Here is a 27,099-nt window from a genome sequence, read left to right on the forward strand (position 1 = left end):
TTCCCTGCACGGAGAATCGCCCCCTCTGGGCAGTTCTCATGTACCTGGCAGCAGTCAGCATGAGCCGAGGCCCGGGTGTGGACTCACTGTTCAACCCTTAGCTGTGGACAGCGGAAGGACGAGAGGCTCCAACGTAGAGGAAGAGGACGGCGGGGGGGGGGTGGGGTGGCGGGGAGTAAATAACTAAAATAAATAATCTCACCACAAAAAAGAAGCACAAGACAGAAATAACTCTGCTTAGCTATAACCCATTTTCTTTAAAAATTACAAACCTACCCTTTGGTGACTCACTTCTTTGCCTTTTGATTTCCGGACACTCACTATTGCTGTTTGGTGAACATACTCTTCGTTTTCCTAAAATTTCATCTGTGGGGAAAAAAAAAGACACCAAAGGAATGTCCATTATACTTAATCTTAGACCATCTGCACATCATTTAATTTGAAATGGACTTTGGTCGCTTTGCAATGTTTACACGTCAATACTGTAAAAATTCATTACTGGGTCGCCTGTCTAATTGCTTTTTATTTCTCCCTCTCTGCACCGTCATTTTCATGCTGCTGTAAATTTGGGATTTTTTTCTCTTCCTTCCTTTCCTCAGCTAATTAATCCCTGTGCCCTCGCCAGAGATCTCTAAATCACAGAGGCTGACAGGTACCGAAGCGCTCACAAAAAAAAACTGACCTTGTTTGCTGTTTGTCTGAATAAAATACTTCTATCAGACTGAACAAAATGCACGCAGGACGTGGGCTGCTAGTCAGTCTGCACAGATGACCCGTATCTGCATAATGCACGCTGTCAATTTTACCTGTGCGTTCTCAAGATTGTTACAAAACAGCATCCTTACTTATTCCCTTCCTCTAATCTACTGCCTTTCCCCCTCCCTCATTCTGCTTGGATCGTCTCTCCTGGTTCTAAAGTCCCCTTGCGAGTCCCGTTATTTTAGTTCTACCCACTCCTTTCCCTTAAACCCCCAAGGTCCTCACTCTTCTCCCGCAGGATTATGTGGCAATGGATAATTCTTGCATCCGCGGCACTCTCTCTCTCTCTCTCTCTCTCAACACTGACGCCAGCTTCTAATATACAATTACAGCATACACTGAACAGATTTAAAATCAATATGCCCCTAATATCGCTGGTGAGACTGAAAGCATGATGCTGCATACGAACAGGAAGCAGCAGAGTGTGCGCGTTTCAAACAACAAATTTTCAGCTGTCAGGTGCTTATTAACCACCAAACTGAGGAGACAGACACATGCGGCAGCATTCATTCCTCCTGACTGATGAATTCGGAATGCTGCAGGATCACTTATTAAATCCGCACCAGCCCTCCTTGCCGGCCTTCAAAGTTAAGTGTTACAATCACTAAAAAAAAACCCGGCACAGCAGCTTCGATCGCTGGCTTGTGCTGACTTGGTGGCCGCGGGCAGCTCAGTAGGCAGCTTGGTCACTGTCCTCGCCCGCTCCTGGATTGGGGTTTGGCGGGGGGTGGTGGAAAGGGAGAAATAAAATCTGCCAGGATTCCCCACTCCCAATTGCAACCCATTAACCTCTGCTGGAAAGTGCATTCGCTTGGAAGCTCGGGCGAGGACAAGATTGGACCCGGCTGCGATGCCACGCATGGCCAAACAGCCTGCCGACGCTCACCATCTTGGCTCGCACGTGACCGCCAGCTGCTTGGGTGAGGTGTCAAAGAACCACAGCCATATCATTCTGATAACTGTGAAGATACACCCCGGAAATTCAATGTGCCCTTTACAGACGAACACATTCTTATCTCAAAACCAGGGAGGAGGGGAGAAGATTGGCAGAAAAACACATGTACACACACACGCATGCACAAACATACATGTACACACGTACACGCAAACACGCTCACACACATACACACGCACAAACACGTACACACGCATGCACACACAAACACGCATGCACACACACACAAACACACATACAAACATGCATGCACGCACAGAAACACGCATGCACGCACACAAACACACACTATATGAGGGGCGATGGCTTTAATCATAAAAGTATATTCCCTCTCTCCAATATAGTGTGTCAATCTGAGAGATTTAAAAACCCAAGCACCTAGTAACCTCTAAAAATGAAAGAGAAATTATTTCTGAAATAAAATACGATTAACATTTACACAACAGGAGTTCAGGACTAAATGACTGCGGCAATATGAAGAAGGGACAATGCACTTTAATTTGATCTGAAAGATAAGATTAGCAAAGTGGCAAGAAAATGGATGTAACATCATTAAAAGCCACATACTCACAAGGGTCAATTTAGTTAGGTTTTTCTGACAATTTAGAAAATGAAAATGTGACTTTCAGGACTGGCGCTGGCCTTCGAATAAGATTACAAATTTGAGCAGAAGTTCACGTTCACGTAAACATTTAAGAGACGTGCATCGCAAAAATTGTTCTTCCTCCTGCAAAAAAAAATCTCTTGAGAAAACTGCTGATTGCAGGAGGGGCTGATACGGTGAAGGTTTTTATACGTTTAAATGTTGCCCATGCAGGGAACAGAAAGAAAAGTGGACAAAACCACAGTCTCCTGCCCCTTCATTTCTCAGAACATGCTCCTGTTCCAACTATAATTTATATTTACCAAAAGTACACAGAGATTATGGTAAGTTGTCCACCACACTCATTGACTCATGGATTTGAAATTCATACCAAGCCACACGGATCTGGCATCAAATTAAAATGTTTAAAGGCACTAAACTCGCACTCATTTTGCATATACTTGCACTGCAGCAACTCACCAAGGCTTCTTCGACAGCACCTCCCAAACCCGCGACCTCTACCACCTAGCAGGACAAGGGCAGCAGGCGCATGGGAACACCACCACCTCCAAGTTCCCCTCCAAGTCACACACCATCCTGGACTTAGAAGTATATCGGCCGTTCCTTCATCGTCGCTGGGTCAAAATCCTGGAACGCCCTCCCTAACAGCACGGTGGGAGTACCTTCACCACACGGACTGCAGGGTTTCAAGAAGGCGGCTCACCACCACCTTCTCAAGGGGCAATTAGGGATGGGCAATAGATGCTGGCCTTGCCAGTGATGCCCACATCCCATAAAAACGCGTAATTTTTTTTAAAAATCAACATTTTGAACAATTTTTTTAACTAATTGTGTAGCGTTCGGTCTTTTGTGCTCATCTCCTGTTCTATGTCCCTTAGTTAGAAATTGTGTGTATTCCCAGAAAGGGGACTGGGTGGTGCAATGGGTGGCATCCTAATCATCCAGCTGTTAGACTTGGGATTAAGTGCTGCCCAGATTGCCGGGAATGAATGTCTCCTCCCTCTCTGATGAGTCCCATGCGGAAAGGAGCTTGGACAGATCTCACCCCAGGTTCCAAATGGGAACGGCTACATGACACAAAACTATTCGCAGTCCAGAAGTGTCGTTTTATTGGCTCTCTTGATGTTAATCAGAAAGGCACTATGAGAATAGTTTATGCAGCAAGTGGTAATGTTCACAACAGTGCAGTAGGGGGCCATCAACCGAGATTGGAATGAGAGTCCCAATGTCTGGGCCTTTACCGACGTAGAGTTAGGGTTAGGATTAGGGTTAGGGTTAGGGTTAGAGTTAGGGTTTCCGGGCAGGAGGGTTAGGGTTAGAGTTAGAGTTAGAGTTAGGGTTAGAGTTAGAGTTAGGGTTAGAGTTAGAGTTAGAGTTAGAGTTAGGGTTAGAGTTAGAGTTAGAGTTAGAGTTAGGGTTAGGGTTAGAGTTAGGGTTAGAGTTAGGGTTTCCGGGCAGGAGGGTTAGGGTTAGGGTTAGAGTTAGGGTTTCCAGGCAGGAGGGTTAGGGTTAGGGTTAGGGTTTCCGGGCAGGAGAGTTAGAGTTAGGGTTTCCGGGCAGGAGAGTTAGAGTTAGGGTTAGGGTTAGAGTTAGGGTTTCCGGGCAGGAGGGTTAGGGTTAGGGTTAGAGTTAGAGTTAGGGTTAGGGTTAGAGTTAGAGTTCGGGTTTCCGGGCAGGAGGGTTAGGGTTAGGGTTAGGGTTAGAGTTAGGGTTAGGGTTAGGGTTAGGGTTAGAGTTAGGGTTTCCGGGCAGGAGGGTTAGGGTTAGGGTTAGAGTTAGGGTTAGGGTTAGAGTTAAGGTTTCCGGGCAGGAGGGTTAGGGTTAGGGTTAGAGTTAGAGTTAGGGTTAGGGTTAGGGTTAGGGTTGGAGTTAGAGTTAGAGTTAGGGTTAGAGTTAGGGTTAGAGTTAGGGTTCGAGTTAGGGTTAGGGTTAGAGTTAGAGTTAGGGTTGGAGTTAGGGTTAGAGTTAGGGTTAGAGTTAGGGTTAGAGTTAGGGTTAGGGTTAGGGTTAGGGTTAGGGTTAGAGTTCGGGTTAGAGTTAGGGTTAGAGTTAGGGTTAGGGTTAGGGTTAGAGTTCGGGTTAGAGTTAGGGTTAGAGTTAGGGTTTCCGGGCAGGAGGGTTAGGGTTAGAGTTAGGGTTTCCGGGCAGGAGGGTTAGGGTTAGGGTTATGGGGTGCATTTAGGGTTAGGGTTAGGGCTAGGGTTATGGGGTGCAGGCAGGAGGGTGCATTTAGGATTAGGGTTAGGGTTAGGGTTAGGGGGTGCAGGCAGGAGGGTGGTTGCTCCCTCGTGTTTGTATTCTCTCCGAGTTATTTTTTGTCTGCCACTTTTGTCTGGCTTACGCTTTTCGGTTGCTTTTTGTCTCGTTTTACTTACCATTATCCTTTTTATTGGTTGTTTTTCTTATCCCCGGCTGGGGTTACGGCAGTGGGGCTTGATTGCGGTCAACATCAAACTGTCACTTCCTAGCTTTGGGTTGTTGGCTCCATGGGTGCAGTTTATTTTGAGTGTTGTGGGTTGGCTTTAGGTTTGAGAGCTGGGGTTCGAGGCATATATTGGAAACTTAAGAGGGTAGATCTGATCTCCTCAAACCTTGAAAGGTGTCGCCCACCCCGTGCACTGACATCCCTCCATGTTGATTGCCAGAAAAAAATAATTCAAACTTCCCAAACCGAACACTGCAAATATGATTCCCTGAAGCTAATAACTTATTTTCAAAATGCCGACAACGGAGGCAAACTTACTGGAACCCAATCTACAAAAATTCAAAACATGAAACATAAACCATTTTTTATGGACCAAAATTATGCCCCCCCCAGCTTACTAAATAGCTCAAGACCTCATAAATTGAACACCTCACACAACAAGCAGCAGATGAGTGGAACAATCCATTCACAGCAAGGAATCTCATTCTAAACAGTCAGTAAAACTGAAAGTTTTATTCATGATTCTAATGTGCTTTGATTAAGAAACCAGTTAGCTGTCAACTAAAATGTTTCCGTCAGTCATTTAATTTAATGATTCGGATGAGACGTTAAACTGAGGCCCCGTCTGCCCCTCTCAGGGGGACGTACAAGAGCCTTTCGATAAGGTCCCACATAAAAGATTAGCGTGTAAAGTTAAATGGGATTGGGGGTAAGGTACTGACTTGGATAGAGAACTGGTTGGCAGACAGGAAACAGAGTTGGAATAAACGGGTCCTTTTCCCGAGTGGCAGGCAGTGACTAGTGGGGTACCGCAGGGATCGGTGCTAGGACCCCAGCTATTCACAATATATATTAATGATCTAGACAAGGGAACTAGATATAATATCTCCAAGTTTGCAGATGACACAAAGCTGGGTGGGCGTGTGTGCTGTGAGGAGGATGCCGAGAAACTCCAGTATGATTTGGACAGGTTGGGCGATTGGGCAGATGCGGTATAATGTGGATAAATGCGAGGTTATCCACTTTGGTGGCAAAAACAGGAAGGCAGATTATTATCTGAACGGCAATAGATTGGGAAAGGGGGAAGTGCAACGAGACCTGGGTGTCCTTGTGCACCAGTTGCTGAAGGTAAGCATGCAGGTGCAGCAGGCGGTTAAGAAGGCAAATGGTATGTTGGCCTTCATAGCGAGAGGATTCGAGTACAGGAGCAAGGATGTCTTGCTGCAGTTGTACAGGGCCTTGGTGAGACCGCACCTTGAGTATTGTGTGCAGTTATGGTCACCTTATCTGAGGAAGGATGTTCTTGCCATGGAGGGAGTGCAGCGAAGATTCACCAGACTGATACCTGGGATGGCAGGAATGACGTATGAGGACAGATTGGGTCGATTGGGCGTATATTCACTGGAGTTTAGAAGAATGAGAGGGGATCTCATTGAAACTTATAAAATTCTAACAGGACTAGACAGACTAGATGCAGGAAGGATGTTCCCGATGGCGGGGGAGTCCCGAACCAGGGGTCACAGTCTAAAGAAAAGGGGTAAGCCATTTAGGACAGAGATGAGGAGGAATTTCTTCACCCAGAGAGCGGTGAACCTGTAGAATTCTCTACTACAAAAGGCAGTTGAGGCCAATTCATTAAATATATTCAAGAAAGAGTTAGATATATTTCTTAAGGCTAAAGGGATATGTGGAGAAAGCAGGGACAGGGTACTGAATTTGGATGCTCAGCCATGATCTCAGTAAATGGCAGAGCAGGCTCGAGGGGCCGAATGGTCTACTCCTGCTCCTATCTTCTATGTTTCTATGTTTCTATCCATGGCACTATTTTGAAGAAGAGCAGGGGGAGTGCTCCCCCGGTGTCCTGGTCACTATTTATCCCTCAACCAACATCACTAAACCATATCATTGTCACATTGTTGTTTGTGAGAACTGGCTGTGCGCAAATTGGCAGCCACGTTTCCTGCACTACAACAGTGACTATACTTCAAAAAAAAGTACATAAATGGCTATAAAGTGCTTTGTGACGTCCTGAGGTCATGAAAGGTGCTACATAAATGCAAGTCTTTCTTTTTCTTTATTCTTCAAAAATTCTTTTTAAACAAATAGACTATTTGGCTGTAACTTAGGTAGCCGCGCCTTAAAACCCCCTCCTCCCCGCTCCCAACGAGTCCGCAAGCCACCCTGGTTAGGGTTGACCCCAGCCCTGGCACTGGACACCCCTCACCCAAAAGTATTGTACTGTATAATTGTGTATGACCTTCACTGCATTTACCCGCTAGTGTTGTGAAATGTGTACTATAGGATGCACTCTGTATGGAGCCATATCCTAAGAACATGGACAGAATAAATAAAGGGGGGGAAAAAAACTCAATTTAAGGGTAGAATTATGAGCCTAGGATTTTTTTCCTACTATATTCCAAGACTGATAACAGCAATGTTTTTACAATCTACAGTGGAACCTCCATTATCCAACTTCACAATTGCCAAAATTATCACAGGGAAAGGTCTCCATGAGATCAACTCATTACACAGTAATTTCTCTCATTTATATCTAATATATCCTTTCCTTAGTGAATAAAACTACGTCACATTTCTTTTGTTATTTGTATTGTACTTGTCTCCATTCCCATACTCAGGGTATTGCTGTACACAGGTGCCAGCCCAACGTTTGGGGCCTCTCAATTATCTGCCATTTTCTTTAATCCACCTTGGGCGGGGGGGGGGGGGGGGGTGGAAGAAGGATGTCAGGTGGGAAGTCTGCTCCATTGGTAACGGAGGCCTCACTGTCTATTCAAATAAGCTTCTCTTTCTGCTACGACATCCCTTACAGAATCCCTTTGGTAACTTCTCAAGTGTCTGAATTTCACCTCAAAATTGATGTTTTTTGTCCCCCAGTGAATGACTCCGCGTATGACATCAGAGACTGAGCTAATTGTTTCAAAGAGCGTGAGCGAGAGCGACGCTCCGCTTCCGGTGTCGTAAGAGGCGCGCTCCATTTGACAGCAGGCCAGCAGTCTAAATAAGTCTGCAGTAAAACTTAAACGCACCGTGTATAGTTTGAGCTTTTTTGTAAATTATGTTTTTAATATGGGGCCCATTAGTTGTCAAGAGTTTAACAAGTAGGCTTTTAGTCACTTAGCTCAGGGAGCCGTTTTAACAGGGGTGGCTGAAGGAGTGGTAGACCCCATATTATTAGATGCACTGCAGGGAATTGGGTTGATACGTCCTGTTATGATGATATAGTGCTGCCATTATATCACTCGGGTAGTTCAGCACATTGCAAGTCACTTGGGTCTTGGCGCGCACAAGTGTGATACAACTTATATTTTCGATGGATTCTGCCACAAGCCAGTTTAGCGGAATAATAATGGCCTTTTTTTTTTTACAGTCGACTCCTAAGGACCCTTGTTTCTCCCTGAAGTGCCAGCTGCCCTCCGGTATCTCACCCAAGTAGCCATTCTTCACATGCGGGACTCGACGGAGAACGTCAGCAGGCTGTTCAACCAGGAGGCTGCATCAGCCACTGGATCCGAATCTCCCTGTCCCCCGATGTCCACAGGTCTGCCCCCCCAGCAAGGGGGGTCTGCTGGACAGCCATCAGGAGCAGGAACGCTGGGGGGACTTTTTTTTTTGTTTTGCCAGGGGGCACGGAGGTCATTTGGCCAAGGGGGGAGCACCCAGTCCATTGAGCCAAGGGGTAACTGAGGTCACTGGCGGAATACCAACCCGGCTGATACCAGCTAACTCAGTTACAGACTGGTGGATCAAACCTGGGACCCTCCTGGCCGAGTACCATTGCCCAGCCGTGCATCCGCCTGCTGAGCCACCCGGGGAAGCTTACTACTTTCCCCTGAAGATCGGCTTTCTCCGCCCTCGATGCCAAGTTACTGTGATGGAGTGAGACTTCTGAAGCTGGTGGGACATATTCATGGGATTTTAAGGCAGACTGTGGTTAATTTGTGCCAAACAGATATAGAAAGTGCACGCAAGGACGACACTATAACACTTTTCAGCCACAGCAACTTAAAAATGGCAGCGATTTCTGGAACTGGACCCATTTCCTTTAATAATTACCCTGGGGTACTAATTAAATGATAATGAATGAGAACACATGCATTAATTAGTAATTAATGAATGCCAGCATGAGCTTAGACAGAAGACAAAAAAAAAGAGCTGCATAATATGCACTTACTGAATTCCTTGAAGTTCCTTCCCGTTATACAAATGCAGTTGACTATTTAGTTAAGTCAGGGGGAGGGCTGGCGGAGGCCTGCTGGATTGGCGAGAGGCCTGGAGGAGTGCTCCTGCTCCTGCTGGCCCAGCACAAGTAAACACACAGACGTACCAGTGGAATCCTCCATCTGACGTTCCGCTCAGTACCCGCCCCGCAGTGGCAATCAGGGTCCGATGTACGTCACAGGAGCCTGGTTTGCAAGTTAAATGGGCCTAGCTCTCGGCTCGGGGGAGGGGGCCCGCTCCGGCAGTAGGGTTTGCAACCCTCCAGGACGGCCCCGGAGTCCCCCAAGGAATTGAAGGTTAATCCCCAGCACACTGCTGCCAGCAAACCCCGGGAGAAGAAAAATCGTAGGGGCGTAAAAAAAAGTGTTTAAAAAAAAAAAATTATTTGAAGACTTCTATTTATTCGTTTACAAGAATATTAAGAGATGGTGAAGAAAGGCTGTTGGACTGGGGGTGAGGGGGGAGTGATTGGAGTCAAGAGGTCATGGGTTGAAACCTCTAGGGATACCAGAGTTGGGATCCCTATCCAGTTGCCCAGCGGTAGGCCCGGGGGTTGGCGGGAGGGGGAGTATTACCATGGCAACAGGAACTGTGGGGGAGGGGTAAAAGGCATTCCCCACAATTTTTGGGATGCTGCCACATTTTCACCCGATGGAAGACCTTGGAATTCAGCCCCACGTATTTTTATTTTTTTACATACATAGAACTACATAGAATAAACAGCACAGAACCAGGCCATTCGGCCCAACCAGCCCATGCCGGCCTTTATGCTCCACACGAGTCTTTCCTCATCTAAATCTATCAGCATAACCCGTCTCCCTCATGTGCTTATCTAGCCTCCCCTTCAATGCATCTCTACTACTCGCTCCAACCACTCCCTGTGGTGGCGAGATCCACATTCTATAATAAAACAGTCGACATTTTTTTTTTTTTAAACCCTCACCGTCCAATTAAATGACTATAAAAGGGGATTCGTTGCATATGCGCAGCTTGCTGTGCAAAGGGGGGGTAGAGGGAGGTTGAAACAGAAAGTCTTAACCTCATTACACCCCTAGCATGTGCAAAGCACCTCCCAGTGCTCGAGACCCCAAGGCTTCAGTAATCGTTTCAGAGATGAAGAAAAGCGCCTGCAGCAAATGACCTTGATAAGACACAAACCTTTTTTTGAAATCTGTCCCTAACCCTCGAGCTGAAATGTATTCCCCCCCCCCCCACCCCACCCCACCCCACCCCCACCCCCGCAAAAACAAATCTGCTACGGAATGAGAAATGTAAACATGAAACTGAGATTAGGTGAGAGAGGTGTTAACAGGCTGACAGGCGACCGGTGTAAATGTTTTATCAGTCTCCACTTGGCCACTTTTCAAAGTGCGGTTGATAAATATTCACTGATGTTTCCCAAAAAAATTCACAACAAATAATTTAATAGATTGCAGCCTCCTCCTATCCACCTTTAATCACGCTGAGTTTTATCCTGCTGATTAACAGACACAAACACCGAGGGAAGCTCATTTCTGGCCTGATAATAGCTAACCCTTAACACCATTTAAAGTCTGCATGCATTCCCTCCACCCGCCCCAGCTCAGGAGAAAGAGAGAGAAAAAAAATCAGCACTAATGTCCAGCCAGTGACAGCTTTGACAGCCAGACTCCTTAATTCCCTTTCCTTAGTCCCTTAATCTGTCATCTTTATCAGGCTGGGATGTGCCAGGCAGCATGCAGAAGCCCTCCTTGTGATCAATCTCAACATTACAGCTGACAGAATGGTGCTAATAACTTATTGATCTCATGTTTGCCCAGTCCTGCTGGGCTGAAAGGCTGCCATTGATTGGTTCGAGACTTCCTCCGGGAGATGGGAGAGCATTATAATGGTCTTGGGGTCTGTGTTTTTCTCTCCCAGAAAGCACAGAGGGGGGAAAGGAGAGTGGAGAACACAAGACAGCGTGGCTGCTTCTGAATGAGGCACCAACAAAGCATTCATCAATAAAGTCAGGAGCAGCAGGGCATAAAGACAAAATACGAGGTGGGGTGTATCAGAAATACGGCCCCGTTCTATTCAAACACATTAACACACACACACACACACACACTCTAATACACACACACACACACACACACTCTAATACGCACACACACTCTAATACACACACACACACACTCTAATACGCACACACACTCTAATACACACACACACACACACACTCTAATACACACACACACACACTCTAATACACACACACACACACTCTAATACACACACACACACACACACACACTCTAATACGCACACACACTCTAATACACACACACTCTAATACGCACACACTCTAATACGCACACACACACTCTAATACACACACACACACACACATACACTAATACACACACACACACTCTAATACACACACACACACTCTAATACACACACACACTCTAATACACACACACACTCTAATACACACACACACACACTCTAATACACACACACACACTCTAATACACACACACACACTCTAATACACACACACACACTCTAATACACACACACACACACTCTAATACACACACACACACACTCTAATACACACACACACACACACACTCTAATACACACACACTCTAATACACACACACACACACACTCTAATACACACACACACACACTCTAATACACACACACACACTCTAATACACACACACACACACACTCTAATACACACACACACTCTAATACACACACACACACACTCTCTAATACACACACACACACACACTCTCTCTAATACACACACACACTCCAATACACACACACACACTCTCTAATACACACACACACACACACACTCCAATACACACACACACACACTCCAATACACACACACACACACACTCTAATACACACACACACACTCTCCAATACACACACACACACACTCTAATACACACACACACACACTCTCTAATACACACACACACACTCTAATACACACACACACACACTCTAATACACACACACACACTCTCTAATACACACACACACACACACACACTAATACACACACAGACACTCTAACACACACACACACACTCTAATACACACACACACACACACACTCTAATACACACACACTCTAATACACACACACACACTCTAATACACACACACACACACTCTAATACACACACACACACACTTTAATACACACACACTCTAATACACACACACACTCTAATACACACACACACACACACTCTAATACACACACACACTAACACACACACCCGCACACACCAACACACCCGCACACACCAACACACACCCTAACTCACCCACCCACATACTAACACACCTGCACACACACTAACACACCCACCCACACCAACACACCCGCACACACCAGCACACCCGCACACACCCGCAACCACCCGCACACACCCGCACACAAGCACACCCGCACACCAGCACACGCACACACACCCGCACACACCAACACACCCGCACACACCAACACACCCGCACACACCAACACACCCGCACACACCAACACACCCGCACACACCAACACACCCGCACACACCAACACACCCGCACACACCAACACACCCGCACACACCAACACACCCGCACACACCAACACACCCGCACACACCAACACACCCGCACACACCAACACACCTGCACACACGGGGATAGGGCTTGGGTGGGATGGCTGTCGGTGTAGGGACTGGGTGCTAGGGTTTGGATGATCAGCCATGATCTCGTTGAATGGCGGAGCAGGCTCGAGGGACCGAATGGCCTACTCCTGTTTCTATGTCTATGTTTCTATGTTTCTAACACACCCGCACACACCAACACACCCGCACACACCAGCACACCCGCACACACCAGCACACCCGCACACACCAGCACACCCGCACACACCAGCACACCCGCACACCCGCACACACCAGCACACCCGCACACACCAGCACACCCGCACACACCAGCACACACACCAACACACCCGCACACCAGCACACACCAGCACACCCGCACACACCAGCACACCCGCACACACCAACACACCCGCACACACCAACACACCAACACACCCGCACACACCAACACACCCGCACACACCAACACACCCGCACACACCAACACACACCCGCACACACCAACACACACCCGCACACACCAACACACACCCGCACACACCAACACACACCCGCACACACCAACACACACCCGCACACACCAACACACACCCACAAGCACTAACACACCCCCACACACTAACACACCCCCACACACTAACACACCCCCACACACTAACACCCCTGCCCCCCCGCCGTTGTCGGGAGCAGTGAGAGCAGAGGTTCAGCTCACCAATCTTGCAGACCGGCGGCGGCGTTCCAGAGCCACGTCACGATTCAAAACGTGACACGGGCAGGAGAAAGCAGCTGATTGGGTGAGTACTTATACTACTCTATAGTTTGACAGTTAAGGTTCATAGTTTATAAAGTTTAGAAGGTCTTAATTTTGTGGTTATAGTTTCTAAGGTCTCTGTTGTGTAGCGGGGAATGCTAGGAAACAAGGGCCCTCGAGTATATCTTTTAATTGTAGTATAATTGGTGATATTGATTTAATTTAAATTAATTAAAGGGCAAGTCATGGCAGCAAAGCTCGGCCCCGTGGCATGCTCCTCCTACACTATGTGGGAAATCAGGGAAACTTCCTGTGTCCCCGACGACCATGTGTGTGGGAAGTGTATCCAGCTGCAGCTACTGGCAGACAGCATTGCGGCGCTGGAGCTGTGAATGGATACATACTGGAGCATTCGCGATGCTGAGGACGTCGTGAATATCACGTTTAATCAGTTGGTCACACCGCAGGTAAAGGCTGCACAGGCAAGAACGGAATGGGTGACCACCAGGAAGAGTAGTAGGCGCAGGCAGGTAGTGCAGGGGTCCCCTGTGGCCATCCCCCTCTCAAACAGATATACCGCTTTGGATATTGTTGGGGAGGTTGGCTTATCGGGGGAAGGCAGCAGCAACCAACTTTCTGGCACCATGGGTGGTTCTGCTGCACGGGACGGGAGGAAAAAGAGTGGGAGAGCTATAGTGATAGGGGATTCTATTGTAAGGGGAATAGATAGGCGTTTCTGCAGCCACAAACAAGACTCCAGGATGGTATGTTGCCTCCCTGGTGCAAGGGTCAAGGATGTCTTGGAGCGGCTGCAGGGCATTCTGGAGGGGGAGGGTGAACAGCCAGTTGTCATGGTGCATATAGGTACCAACGATATAGGTAAAAAACAGGATGAGGTCCTAAAAGCTGAATATAGGGAGTTAGGAGGTAAATTAAAAAATAGGACCTCAAAAAGTAGTAATCTCAGGATTGCTACCAGTGCCACATGCTAGTCAGAGTAGAAATAGAAGGATATTTCAGATGAATATGTGGCTAGAAGAATGGTGCAAGGGGGAGGGTTTCAAATTCCTGGGACATTGGAACCGGTTCTGGGGGAGGTGGGACCAGTACAAACTGGACGGTTTGCACCTAGGCAGGACCGGGACCGATGTCCTAGGGGGAGTGTTTGCTAGTGCTGTTGGGGAGGGTTTAAACTAAAATGGCAGGGGGTTGGGAACCTGTGCAGGGAGACAGAGGAAAGGGAAGCAAGGATAGAAGCAAAAGACAGGTAGGAGAAAAGCAAAAGTGGAAGCCAGAGAAATCAAGGGTGTAAATCAAGCACGGCCGCAGTAAACAATAATTCTAAAACGTCTAAGAGTGTTAAAAAAACAAGCCTGAAGGCTTTGTGTCTTAATGCGAGAAGCATTCTTAATAAGGTGGATGAATTAGCTGCGCAAATAGATGTAAATGGATATGATATAGTTGGGATTATGGAGACATGCCTCCAGTGTGACCAAGGCTGGGAATTCAACATCCAGGGGTATTCAATATTCAGGAAGGACAGGCAAAAAGGAAAAGGCGGTGGGGTAGCATTTCTGGTTAAAGAGGAGATTAACACAATAGTAAGGAAGGATATTAGCTCTGATGATGTGGAATCTGTATGGGTAGAACTGAGAAATACCAAGGGGCAGAAAACGCTAGTGGGAGTTGTATACAGACCCCCAAACAGTAATGTTGAAGTTGGGGATGGCATTAAACGGGAAATTAGAGATGCGTGCAATAAGGGCACAGCAGTTATCATGGGTGACTTTAATCTACATATAGATTGGTCTAACCAAATTAGTAACAATACTGTAGAAGAGGAATTCCTAGAGTTTATACGGGATGGTTTCCTGGACCAATATGTCGAGGAACCAACTAGAGATCAGGCCATCTTAGACTGGGTATTATGTAATGAGAAAGGATCAATTAGCAATCTTGTTGTGCGAGGCCCCTTGGGGAGGAGCGATCATAATAATGATAGAATTCTTCATAAGATGGAGAGTGAAGTAGTTGATTCAGAGTATTGAATTTAAATAAAGGAAACAATGATGGTATGAGCCGCGAGTTGGCTAGGATGGATTGGGGAATGATACTTAAAGGGTTGACGGTGAATAGGCAATGGCAAACATTTAAAGATCGCATGGATAAACTACAGAATTTGTTCATCCCTCTTTGGCATAAAAATAAAACAAAAAAGGTGACTCAACATTGGCTAACAAGGGAAATTAGGGATATCATAAGATCCAAGGAGAGGACATATAAATTGGCCAGAAAAAGCAGCAAACCTGAGGATTGGGAGCAGTTTAGGATTCAGCAAAGGAGGACAAAGGGATTAATTAAGAGGGGGGAAATAGAGTATGATAGTAAGCTTTCAGGGAACATAAAAACTGACTAAAAGCTTCTATAGATATGTGAAGAGAAAAAGATTGGTGAAGTCAAGCGTAGGTCCCTTGCAGTCAGAATCAGGGGAATTTATAATGGGGAACAAAGACATGGCTGACCAATTAAATACATACTTCGGTTCTGTCTTCACAAAGGAGTACACAATTAAACTCCCAGAGATGTCGGGGAACATAGGGTCTAATGAGAGGGAGGAACTGAATGAAATCAGTATTTGTAGGGAAATGGTGTTAGGGAAATTGATGGGATTGAAGGCCGATAAATCCCCAGGGCCTGATAATCTACATCCCAGGGTACTTAAGGAAGTGGCCCTAGAAATAGTAGATGCATTGGTCATCTTCCAAATTTCTATAGACTCTGGAACAGTTCCCATGGATTGGAGGGTAGCTAATGTTACCCCACTATTTCAAAAAGGTGGTAGAGAAAAAATGGGGAATTATAGACCGGTAAGCCTGACATCGGTAGTGGGGAAAATGCTAGAGTCCATTATAAAAGAGGTAACAGCAGAACACTTGGAAAACAGTGACAGGATCGGACAAAGTCAACATGGATTTACAAAAGGTAACTCATGCTTGACTAATCTACTGGAATTTTTTGAGGATGTAACTGGTAGAATAGATAAGGGAGAACCAGTGGATGTGGTGTATTTGGACTTTCAGAAGGCTTTCGATAAGGTCCCGCATAAGAGACTAGCGTGCAAAGTTAAAGCACATGGGACTGGGGGTAAGGTACTGACTTGGATAGAAAACTGGTTGGCAGACAGGAAGCAAAGAGGTGGAATAAACGGGTGTTTTTACGAGTGGCAGGCAGTGACTAGTGGGGTACCGCAGGGATCGGTTCTAGGACCCCAGTTATTCACAATATATATTAATGATCTAGACGAGGGAACTAGATGTAATATCTCCAAGTTTGCAGATGACACAAAGCTGGGTGGGTGTGTGTGCTGTGAGGAGGATGCAGAGAAACTCCAGTACGATTTGGACAGGTTGGGCGATTGGGCAGATGCATGGCAGATGCAGTATAATGTGGATAAATGCGAGGTTATCCACTTTGGTGGCAAAAACAGGAAGGCAGATTATCTGAATGGCAATAGATTGGGAAAGGGGGAAGTGCAACGAGACCTGGGTGTCCTTGTGCACCAGTCGCTGAAGGTAAGCATGCAGGTGCAGCAGGCAGTTAAGAAGGCAAATGGTATGCTGGCCTTCATAACGAGAGGATTCGAGTACAGGAGCAAGGATGTCTTGCTGCAGTTGTACAGGGCCTTGGTGAGACCACATCTTGAGTATTGTGTGCAGTTTTGGTCACCTTATCTGAGGAAGGATGTTCTTGCCATGGAGGGAGTGCAGCGAAGATTCAACAGACTGATACCTGGGATGGCAGGAATGACGTATGGAGAGAAATTGGGTCGATTAGGCTTATATTCGCGAGAGTTTAGAAGAATGAGAGGGGATCTCATTGAAACTTATAAAATTCTAACAGGACTAGACTGACTAGATGCAGGAAGGCTGTTCCCGATGGCGGGGGAGTCCAGAACCAGGGGTCACAGTCTAAGGATAAGGGGTAAGCCATTTAGGACTGAGATGAGGAGGAATTTCTTCACCCAGTGGTGAACCTGTGGAATTCTCTACCACAGAAGACAGTTGAGGCCAAATCATCATTAAATATATTCAAGAAGGAGTTAGATATACTTCTTAAACCTAAGGGGATCAAAGGATATGGGGAGAAAGCAGGGACAGGGTACTGAATTTGGATGATCAGCCATGATCGCATTGAATGGCAGAGCAGGCTCGAGGGGCCAAATGGCCTATTCCTGCTCCTTTCTTCTGTGCTAACACACCCACACACACTAACACACCCACACACACTAACACCCACCCAAACACACTCACATACTACAGTAACACACACATCCACACTAACACACACCCACAACACACTCACACACACACTCACACACTAACACACCCACACACACTAACACCCACCCACACACTCACATACTACAGTAACACACACACTAACACACATCCACACTAACACACACCCACAACACACACTCACACACACTCACACTAACACACCCACACACACACTCACTAACACACCCACCCACACCCCAACACATCCACACACTCACACTAACACACACTAACACACCCACACACATCCACACACTCACACTAACACACATCCACACTAACACACACACTAACACACCCACACACACTCTCACACACACAAACACAGCCACACATTAACACACCCACCCACACCCCAACACACCAACACATCCACACACTCACACTAACACATACACACACTAACACACCCACTCTATCACACACAGTGCTTCCCACTTCTATCTATTTAGATCCAAAGGCATCAAGTGATTATAATTCCCTCTCATCAAACATGTATTAATCGGCACAGATGCACCAGTTGCGCCTGAGGGGATGATGAGTGGCCGAGCATCCCTCCAGCAACCCCCCCCTGCCCCCCCCCCCCCGCCACCCCTGATTAAACACAATCTGAGAGAGCCACTGCACTGGAGGCCGGAGATCTAACCACAAAGCTGCAGCTAAGTCTGCTGCCTAGACGGGCTAGCTGTCAGCTGCCAGCTGATCCAATCCCCAGGCTGTAGCTAAGGCAGTTTTACCCGTGCTGGCGATGACAGGGTCTTCTCTAATGTCTCCATCTCAAATTTAATTACGCCTTTCTCCATCAGGATGCCCCTTTGCTGGTGTTGTGGCTTCGGAACCGTACTGGCCTTAACGCTGTCTGTACTCCAACTCCAGTGCCTGATCGACAGCTACCTCTGACATTCACTTCCCAGAAGTAGACCTCCCGATTTGGGAAATCAAATAATTCATGTCATAACAAACCCACAGACTGCTCCATGCAGAGCAGAGATTCATTTTTTTCTCCCTAATTCTGCGGCATTTTGGGGAATTTCTTTCTACAATCAAAACTAAAATTATATAGCGTCAAAAAGGAACACTATTAGCATGGTTTTAAACCCATGATAGTGCAGGTAAATCTTTAATAATTATTGCTCTTAAACCCGACCAATTTGTATTAGTGTTCCAATAGCCATGCTTATGAACAATGAGGTTCCCTCCCAACAATGGTAAAATGCTGAGATCCATGTTAATGAGATTTCACTGTATTTAAAAGCATCCGTAATTCAGATACTTAGAAATAGTCTCAGGATAAGGGGTCGGCCATTTAAGACAGAGATAAGGAGGAATTCCTTCACTCAGAGGGTTGTGAATCTTTGGAATTCTCTACCCCAGAGGGCTGTGGAGGCTGGGTGGTTGAATATATTCAAGGCTGAGATCGATAGATTTTGGGACTCTAGGGGAATCGAGGGATATGGGGATTGAGCAGGAAAGTGGAGTTGAGTTTGAAGATCAGCCATGATCTTATTGAATGGCAGAGCAGGCGCGAGGGGCTGTATGGCCGACTCCTGCTCCTAATTCTTATCTCATCTTATCTTACCAAAAATCGACATCGATTGCTGCTTTATAACAAGAATGATGTTCAGCCAACACAGTGTCGCACCAGCAGGGAAATGGGAACTCACTATATACGGATTCAAGAGAAACATAACTGAATGATTATATATTAATATGCTGCTTTCCTTATAATAAGCAGTTTGGGATTTCCACAATAAAAAATCGCTAGTCAAGCCTTCGGGTCCCAAGCCGATAAGGCTGCCTCACTAAGTGACTGAACTTCCATCAGTAGACAACTCATAAACCAACACTTAGGAAACCCGCACACGTTCACTGGCACTTCTCTACTTTGTCAAGTTGATTGCCCATGTTGCATCCAGACCCTCCCGCCTTGGACAGTGAGTTTTCAGTGCGATTTCAGACAAAACACGAACATAATTCTCCCTGAACGCAGCTTGAACTTCATGGGGTAGACCTTTGCCTTTGCAATCTGGCGGGGCAGACCGCACGCTCTTTATACAACCAACCTGAGCTTCATTCCATTGAACTGAATGGACCGGAGATCAGGCAAGTGTTCTCTAAATGGGTGAGGGATTGTGATTCACACATAAGTTTTGTCCTAAATCTTTAAAAAAAAAACGAACCTGGCAGGGCTCTAGAGGCAGTGTCTCATGGAGTGGTGGGATTCCAGTTTGAGTGGTGAGATCCCAATCTCAAATGCACTCCTTGGACAAGGTCTCCAAGTAGAAGGCCAGGCATCGCCCCGCACGGAGAGAGAAAATTGGATAGGGAGATTCCAACGGTTCTGCCTCTTCCTGGCGACTAGCCCAGAGAGACACTCACTGGCAGTAATCTGGGAGTAGGGCTCCTGACCCATTGAATGAGGGGTGCAGCCTTGGGGTTTGGTGGGGGGGTGGGGAAATTTATTCGACAGCACCTCCCAAACCCGCGACCTCTACCACCTAAAAGGACGAGGGCAGCAGGCGCATGGGAACACCACCACCTCCAAGTTCCCCTCCAGCTCACACACCATCCTGACTTAGAAGTATATCGGCCGATCCTTCATCATCGCTGGGTCAAAATCCTGGAACTCCCTCCCTACCAGCACTGTGGGAGTACCTTCACCACACGGACTGCAGCGGTTCAAGAAGGCAGCTCACCACCACCTTCTCAAGGGGCAATAAGGGATGGGTAATAAATGCCGACCTTGCCAGCGACACCCACATCCAAGGAACGAATTTATCCAGACAGAAATGGATAACCCGGTTCCCCAAGATCACTACGGTCTGAATTTGTTCCAAGGAGCAGAGGCAGACAGAATTAGACAAACTGGATCAGAGGATTGGGCTTGTTTATAGACACAAATCTAGCCGATTAAAGGAGCGCTAAATCCTTGTTTAATGCACAAACCTTCAGATTTGCTGCCACACCACGTTAGGCAGCCCTGCCTGCTCATCCCTGTACACGTGTCTTTCTCAATTAAGATTAAAGGCATCTCCAGCAATCACTTCAACTCAAGTTCAGACAGATGTGACGTGACACAAAAACACCTTGATCTACTCTGTGGCGCTTTAGGTCTTTTCGGGGTGGGGAAAAAATATATATTTAGGTTCGACAGCAGGAGATGATTTGATAGGAAAGTAAAGCAGCTGTTTGAAATTGTTAAGACAATTGATAGACCTCCCTCCAGAAGGTAGCAATCCCACATTGGGAATCACAATCTGCAACCTTGCAACTCGGACAAATGTCTAGACAATTTTTTTTTTTACCCTTTTTAAAAAAATGTCTGCTGTCAGGGATCCTTCACCAGTCTTCAAATCTTGACAGATACCCTAGTAGCAGATGCCCGTAGACGAGTCATAAAGCACGCCCTTTGTGACAGCAACTTGACGCTCGACCAAGATTTTTATCACGCAGCCTTTGGCACAGGCAGACCCAAGATCTCACTTTCCAGCTGAAGCAGAGTTTGTTCAGAACACATTAGCCAGTTTCCTGTGAGCGGAAAGATGAAACAGGAAGTGCTTGCTCTGTCAAACGGCTTCCTGAGGGTCTGGAACTGTTATTTTTACGCTCTCCATTTCACGTGGCCAGATTCAGAGTTCTGGGGGATTTTCTCTCAGTGTTCCCTGCTCCCTCCGCACCCTCACACCGGGTCCATCCCAGTTTGCCACAATTTCTCTTAGGATCATAGAATGGTTACAGCACAGAAGGAGGCCATTCAGCCCATCGAGCCTCTGCCAGCTCTCTGCAAGAGCACTTCAACTAGTCCCACTCCCCCCGCCATTTCCCCGTAGCCCTGTAAATAAATTTCCCTTCAGGTACTTATCCAATTCCCTCCTGAAAGCCACGATCGAGTCTGCCTCCACCTCCATTTCAGGCAGTGCATTCCAGATCATAACCACTCGCTGTGTAAAAAGTTCTTCCTCATGTCACCTTTGGTTCTTTTGCCAGTCACCTTAAATCTGTGTCCGCTGGTTCGCGACCCTACCGCCTCTCTTAGAGCTGAGAGATCAGACGTCCAGAACCAGAGGCCACTTCAGTCTCAGTCCATGGACAGTCCGCAGGAGGGTACGATCCTACACACCACCAGCTTTTCCTTTGCTCTCTCCACATCTCCAAGGTGGAACACTCGGTTACTGGACAGAGCTCCATCTGGTGGACCAGCCACAAATTACAAAACTGTTCTCAAGGAGAGCAAGTGACACAGTGGGCTGGGTTTTGCCAGTGTGGGCGGGCTGGGGCGTGTCAGGTGGAGATCGTGTCAGGACCCCGACTCCTAAGTGAAGTGTTGAAAAAGTGCGATTTTCCCCTAATTGGCCAATTGATTTCCTGCATGTGGGAACCCCTGGCTCAATGAGTCTTTTCATACAGAAAGTCGCCTCCGATGATGTCATCAATGCTGTTGGATTTAAGGCCTGCAAGCAGCCTTGATTCTTCTGGAGACTGCAAAGGCTCTGCAAATTGTATGAAGGGGTTGAATTGTGGAAAATGTCAATGATCAAGCAAAAGTGTGCTCCTCGGTTTGATGAGCCCTCCCTCCAAGCTCTGGTGCACGGAGCCAGCTGTAATAAAGAGGTGCTGTTCCCTTCCTCGGAGAAAAAAGCCACCCCAGCAGACAAAAGCTGTGTGGCTACAAGTGGCCCAGGTTGTCAACACCATTTCAATGAGCCGCAGAACCTGGCTGCAATGCAGGAAGAGGTTTCATGACCTTCTCCGCACCGCAAAAGTGAGTATGACTTTCCCATCACCCTCAATCTGATTCCCATCGCCTCTCCTCACCAGCACTCTGCTTTGCCAACCTCTTCCTCTACATCTCACTTGAGACTTACATCCCTGCACCCTTACCCATTCCCTCTCTATGGTCACATTCACTTAACTATTCGACCATGCAGCCTTCACACTTCCTATCACCGTGATGCCATGGCAACAACAATGTACAACACACAGGGAGGGTCCTTTGTATCCTTCTAAGCATCTATGCTATGCATTCACTGCACTCACTCCTTCCATGGTCCATGGAGGAGCTTAGTCGCCAGGGTATTAAAAACATGGTCATTGTTCAGAATAGAATGACATCTCTTGAGGAGCGATGGTCAGCTATTGAGCAAACAAAGCAGACCTTCATGCAAGTTCTCTGCAGTAGGACTTCCAGTGCAGAAATGGGTCCGCTTGGCCCCCCTGCAGTGCAGCAAGGTGCTGTCAAGCCACTTGCTGCCTCTGAAGTGGGGCTGACCCATGAGAGGGATGTTGGTGGCAGACAACAAGGAAGTGGGGGCTCCTCTCCAAGCGCTCACACGACCATGCCCCTGCAAAGCCTTTGATCAGAGCCCCACCAGAGTCCTCACCCAGCTGAGATGGGCGTCTCAGCCCCTGCACAGCCGTAGGAGCAGCAGACTGTTGGCGAGCCCGCACAGGTTCGCCACCCCAGAGGATGCCCGCCAAAGGCGTCGAGACAGGAGCAGCAAGAGAGCGAGCAAGGGGCCTCCACATCTGCTGAAGCCACAGGGGAAGCACCATGTAGGAGCACGCGTAAGAGGAAGATAAAGCACAAGTGGTCACAAGGGTAGTCACTTGGGTGCTGTGTAGTTTTGTTTTTGGACCAGCCATCATTGTGATTGTATTATAAAGTGTTTTGATGGCAAACTGTTGAAGTTGTGGCCTGTGTCATTTCACAAATGGGACTTTCACATTGAGGGCTTAGGGCGCCTTGCGATTATCAGAATGGTGGTCAGAGTGATAGGATTCCGTATGTTCTTCTCCATTGTCGATGCTCTGGTAAGGAGCGAGACTGAAGTGTTTGATTGTGCAGGCTAAGCAAATCTGGCCAGGATGAGTGTGTCCCTTGCATCCCGGGCAGCAATGTGGTCGCGCGCTGGCACCTTCTGGCCTGTGCATCTTCAGGTGGGTGACTAGCAGCTTGGCGCTCCTGTTGATGCTCCTGCTGTTGGTGCTGCTGTTGTTCATGGTTCTGCTGCTGCCGCGGCTGGTCTGCATCCGAATCTGATGTCCAGGAAGAAAGGAATTAAATGTTCGCCATGCTTCTGGAATATGCCTCAGTTGAAGAAGCGCTTAGTCAAGGTAGGGAGAGGGGTTTCCCAGGAGGTCACACTGGAGATGGGTGTCAGGCTCCAAACTTCCACAACACTGAGTATGCCTGCTAAAAGTTCCCCCAGACCTGAAACAACAAAGTTCTGCCACCTGCAAATGATCATCGGTGAAAACTCGTTTGTAATGGTGGAGCTGCAGCTGTTCGTAAGCAATCCACTAGTGAGGCCGCCAGGATTACCTGGCGTGTTCGAGGTGGTGCGTAGGATAGGGGAAATGTGTTAAAATCGGAAAGGCCTCTCAAAATGGGATTATAGAGGCAATTAAGTGGTTGTTAAGGGCCTTACGGGCCTATCCCGCCTCTTGGAGGCGGGATGGAAAGCGGGTCAGAAAACACGCACTTGGGAAAATTGCTCGGAGGCGGGAACGGGCCCGCCCGCCAGGTTTAACGATTTTAACAACTCGCACACCTCCAAACCCACCTCCTCGGGGCTGGGAAAATCGAGCCCTCAATGTCAGTTGAGGACATGGTTTAATCTTAAAGAGTCCAACTGTCCCATCACTAGAGATAATAGGCTTCACCATTCTACTGATTCCTGGGATGGGGGGATTGTCCTATGAGGAGAGATTGAGTAGACTAGGCCTATATTCTCTAGAGTTTAGAAGAATGAGAGGTGATCTCATTGAAACATACAAAATTCTTACAGGGCTTGACAGGGTAGATGCAGGGAGGATGTTTCCCCTGGCTGGGGAGTCTAGAACCAGGGGTCACAGTCTCAGAATAAGGGGTCGGCCATTTAGGACTGAGATGAGGAGAAATTTCTTCACTCAGAGGGTGATGAATCTTTGGAATTCTCTACCCCAGAAGGCTGTGGAGGCTCAGTCATTGAGTGTATTCAAGACAGAGATCGATAGATTTTTGGATATTAAGGGAATCAAAAGATATGAGGATAGTGCAGGAAAGTGGAGATGAGGTCGATGATCAGCCATGATCTTATTGAATAGCGGAGCAGGCTCGAAGGGCCGAATGGCCTACTCCTGCTCCTATTTCTTATCTTCTTATGTACAGTGAACCCTGTACGAATGCAACGCCAGATTGAAAGGTACAGTGAGAATCTCTGGCCCTGGAGTGATGGTCCACACTGTGTACATCTGTAAGGTCATGAATCTATCTGTTCTTCCCCCCCACCCAGTCTCTAAGAAACATGGGCCTAGAAATTTAGTGGGCTGCGACACCCGTTAGCGCCTTAAGAGGGCGCTAAGTGGGTCGGAAGCCACTGGCCACGCCTCCCGCTAAATTCAGCAGGATGCTAATGGCGGCGCTAGCCGTTAGCGCTGCACCGCCACCGATGACGTCATCGGTGTGCGCAGCGCCCCGCTACCGCCCCAATCGCGATATTTAGATACGCCCCCTGCTTTAACGCCGGGCGCTATTTGCGACCGGTTCAGGGGGGCCTACCTGCGGCGGTAGAGGCGCTAATTAAAGGAGGTGCGGGGCGGCCATTTTTTTGGCTGGCCACCTGCCAGTACCTCTCCGCGCCGCCGTCTCCGGCCTCCTAAGCCCCCCCCCCCTTCCGGGCAGTGCCGGCTGTTTCCCAAGAGCCCGGCACTTCTCCTCGGTGCTGGGCTCTTTTGCTGGCACTCGCGATCTCCGATCGCGCTGGTGCAGGCCCCTCCCCTTTAAGAAGGGGAGGAAGGACTGCAGTACCGCAGCACGCCGTGCCGCAGCGTGTGGTGCTGCGGCACGTGGCGCTGCGATATTCAGTTGCAGCGCCCCAAGAGGGATGCGGGGCGCCTCGAACAGCGCCCCGCTTCCGTTTGGGGCGCTGAAACTGAATATCAGGCTGGCGCAAGCGGCTCCGTCCGGAGCGGTAATTCCGGTGCCCAGGCGAGCTTGGCGCCCCATCGAATTTCTAGGCCAAACTTTTTGTAAAATGTTTTTATTAGTTCCTGGGATGTGGGTGTTACTGGCAAGGCCAGCATTTATTGCCTATCCCTAATTGCCCTCGAGAAGGTGGTGGTGAGCCGCCGCCTTGAACCGCTGCAGTCCGTGTGGTGATCGTACTCCCACAGTGCTGTTAGGGAGGGAGTTCCAGGATTTTGACCCAGCGATGATGAAGGATCGGCCAATATATTTCCAAATCAGGACGGTGTGCGACTTGGAAAGGGAACTTGCAGGTGGCATTGTTCCCATGCACCTGCTGCCCTTGTCCTTCTAGTTGGTAGAGGTTGCGGGTTTGGGAGATGGGAGATTTGGGAAATCTACTGGCTTAATGATAACCTTGAATGACAGGGTCTTCACCTCTTGCCAAAGCATTCTCTGTTGCAAGCCCGGTCATGTGTTATTATGCAATGCACTCTGTACTCAAGAACTCTGCTTTTTGGTTCCTTTGTGCCTCAGTTTGGAGCTTAGTCATAGAGAGCAGGAAGATCCCAGGTCCGATCCTCAGATTTATTAAGCTCACCAGTCTCGGCTAGTTTAGCTGTAGGGAGGATTTGCTCACCACCTGGCTTGGGAAAGTAAAGTGTGTGAGTAGCCTGCCAGCATTCACCGCAATGGCCTCTTGGGCGAGGTACCAGCGGGCTACCGGTGCCTAAAGAACCGTGCGCCAGAGGGAGAGAGCTGGAGTGAAAAAAATAACACTGGGCTAGATTTTACAACCTGTCGCCCAGGCGTAAAGCTGGCGATGTGGACCAACATGCGATATTCATGTCCATCACGGTCAAAGGACCAAACTACAGTCAGATATGGAAAATACTTGGAAAGAGGACAACCCGGATCCACAGCTTGAATCATGGCATTTGTCGATTGGTATTCAGTACTTGTGTCAGCTGTGGCTCAGTGGGCAGCTCAGAAGATAGTTGGTTCAAGTCCAAGACTTGAGCACAAAATCTTGGCTGACGCTTCAGTGCACTTCACGGGGTTGGGGGTAATATATTAGCATGGATAGAGAATTGGCTAACTAACAGAAAGCAGAGAGTCGGGATAAATGGGTCATTTTCTGGTTGGCAATGGGTAACTAGTAGTGTGCCACAAGGATCGGTGCTGGGGCCCCAATTATTTACAATCTACATTAATGACTTGGATGAAGGGATCGAGTGTAATGTAGCCAAGTTTGCGGATGATACAAAGATAGGTGGGAAAGCAAGTTGTGCAGAGGACTCAAAGAATCTGCAAAGGGATATAGACAGGCTAAGTGAGTGGGCAAACACTTGGCAGATGAAGTATAATGTGGGAAAGTGTGATGTTATCCACTTTGGCAGGAAAAATAAAAAAGCAAACTATTAT

The 27,099-nt window shown here is 47.7% G+C and overlaps 1 protein-coding gene across 6 annotated transcripts in view; it reads right to left on the reverse strand.

Moving 5' to 3' along the window:
* samd11 (sterile alpha motif domain containing 11) overlaps window positions 1-27,099 on the reverse strand; it is a 301,407-nt gene that overhangs the window by 118,093 nt on the left and 156,215 nt on the right. For 4 of the 6 annotated variants that reach the window (XM_085967339.1, XM_085967334.1, XM_085967337.1 and 1 more), the window contains one exon: window positions 277-366. The exons of 1 other annotated variant lie outside the window; for it this stretch is intronic. In XM_085967339.1, coding sequence (XP_085823465.1) covers window positions 277-366 — 90 coding nt within the window. The remainder of the gene's footprint in view (window positions 1-276; window positions 367-27,099) is intronic. One more of the 6 variants, XM_085967335.1, reaches the window with a different exon arrangement.

Source organism: Somniosus microcephalus, chromosome 25, assembly GCF_052327205.1.
Source record: "Somniosus microcephalus isolate GS21.2 chromosome 25, FLI_Smic_1.0, whole genome shotgun sequence".
NCBI classification, from domain to species: Eukaryota; Metazoa; Chordata; class Chondrichthyes; order Squaliformes; family Somniosidae; genus Somniosus; species Somniosus microcephalus.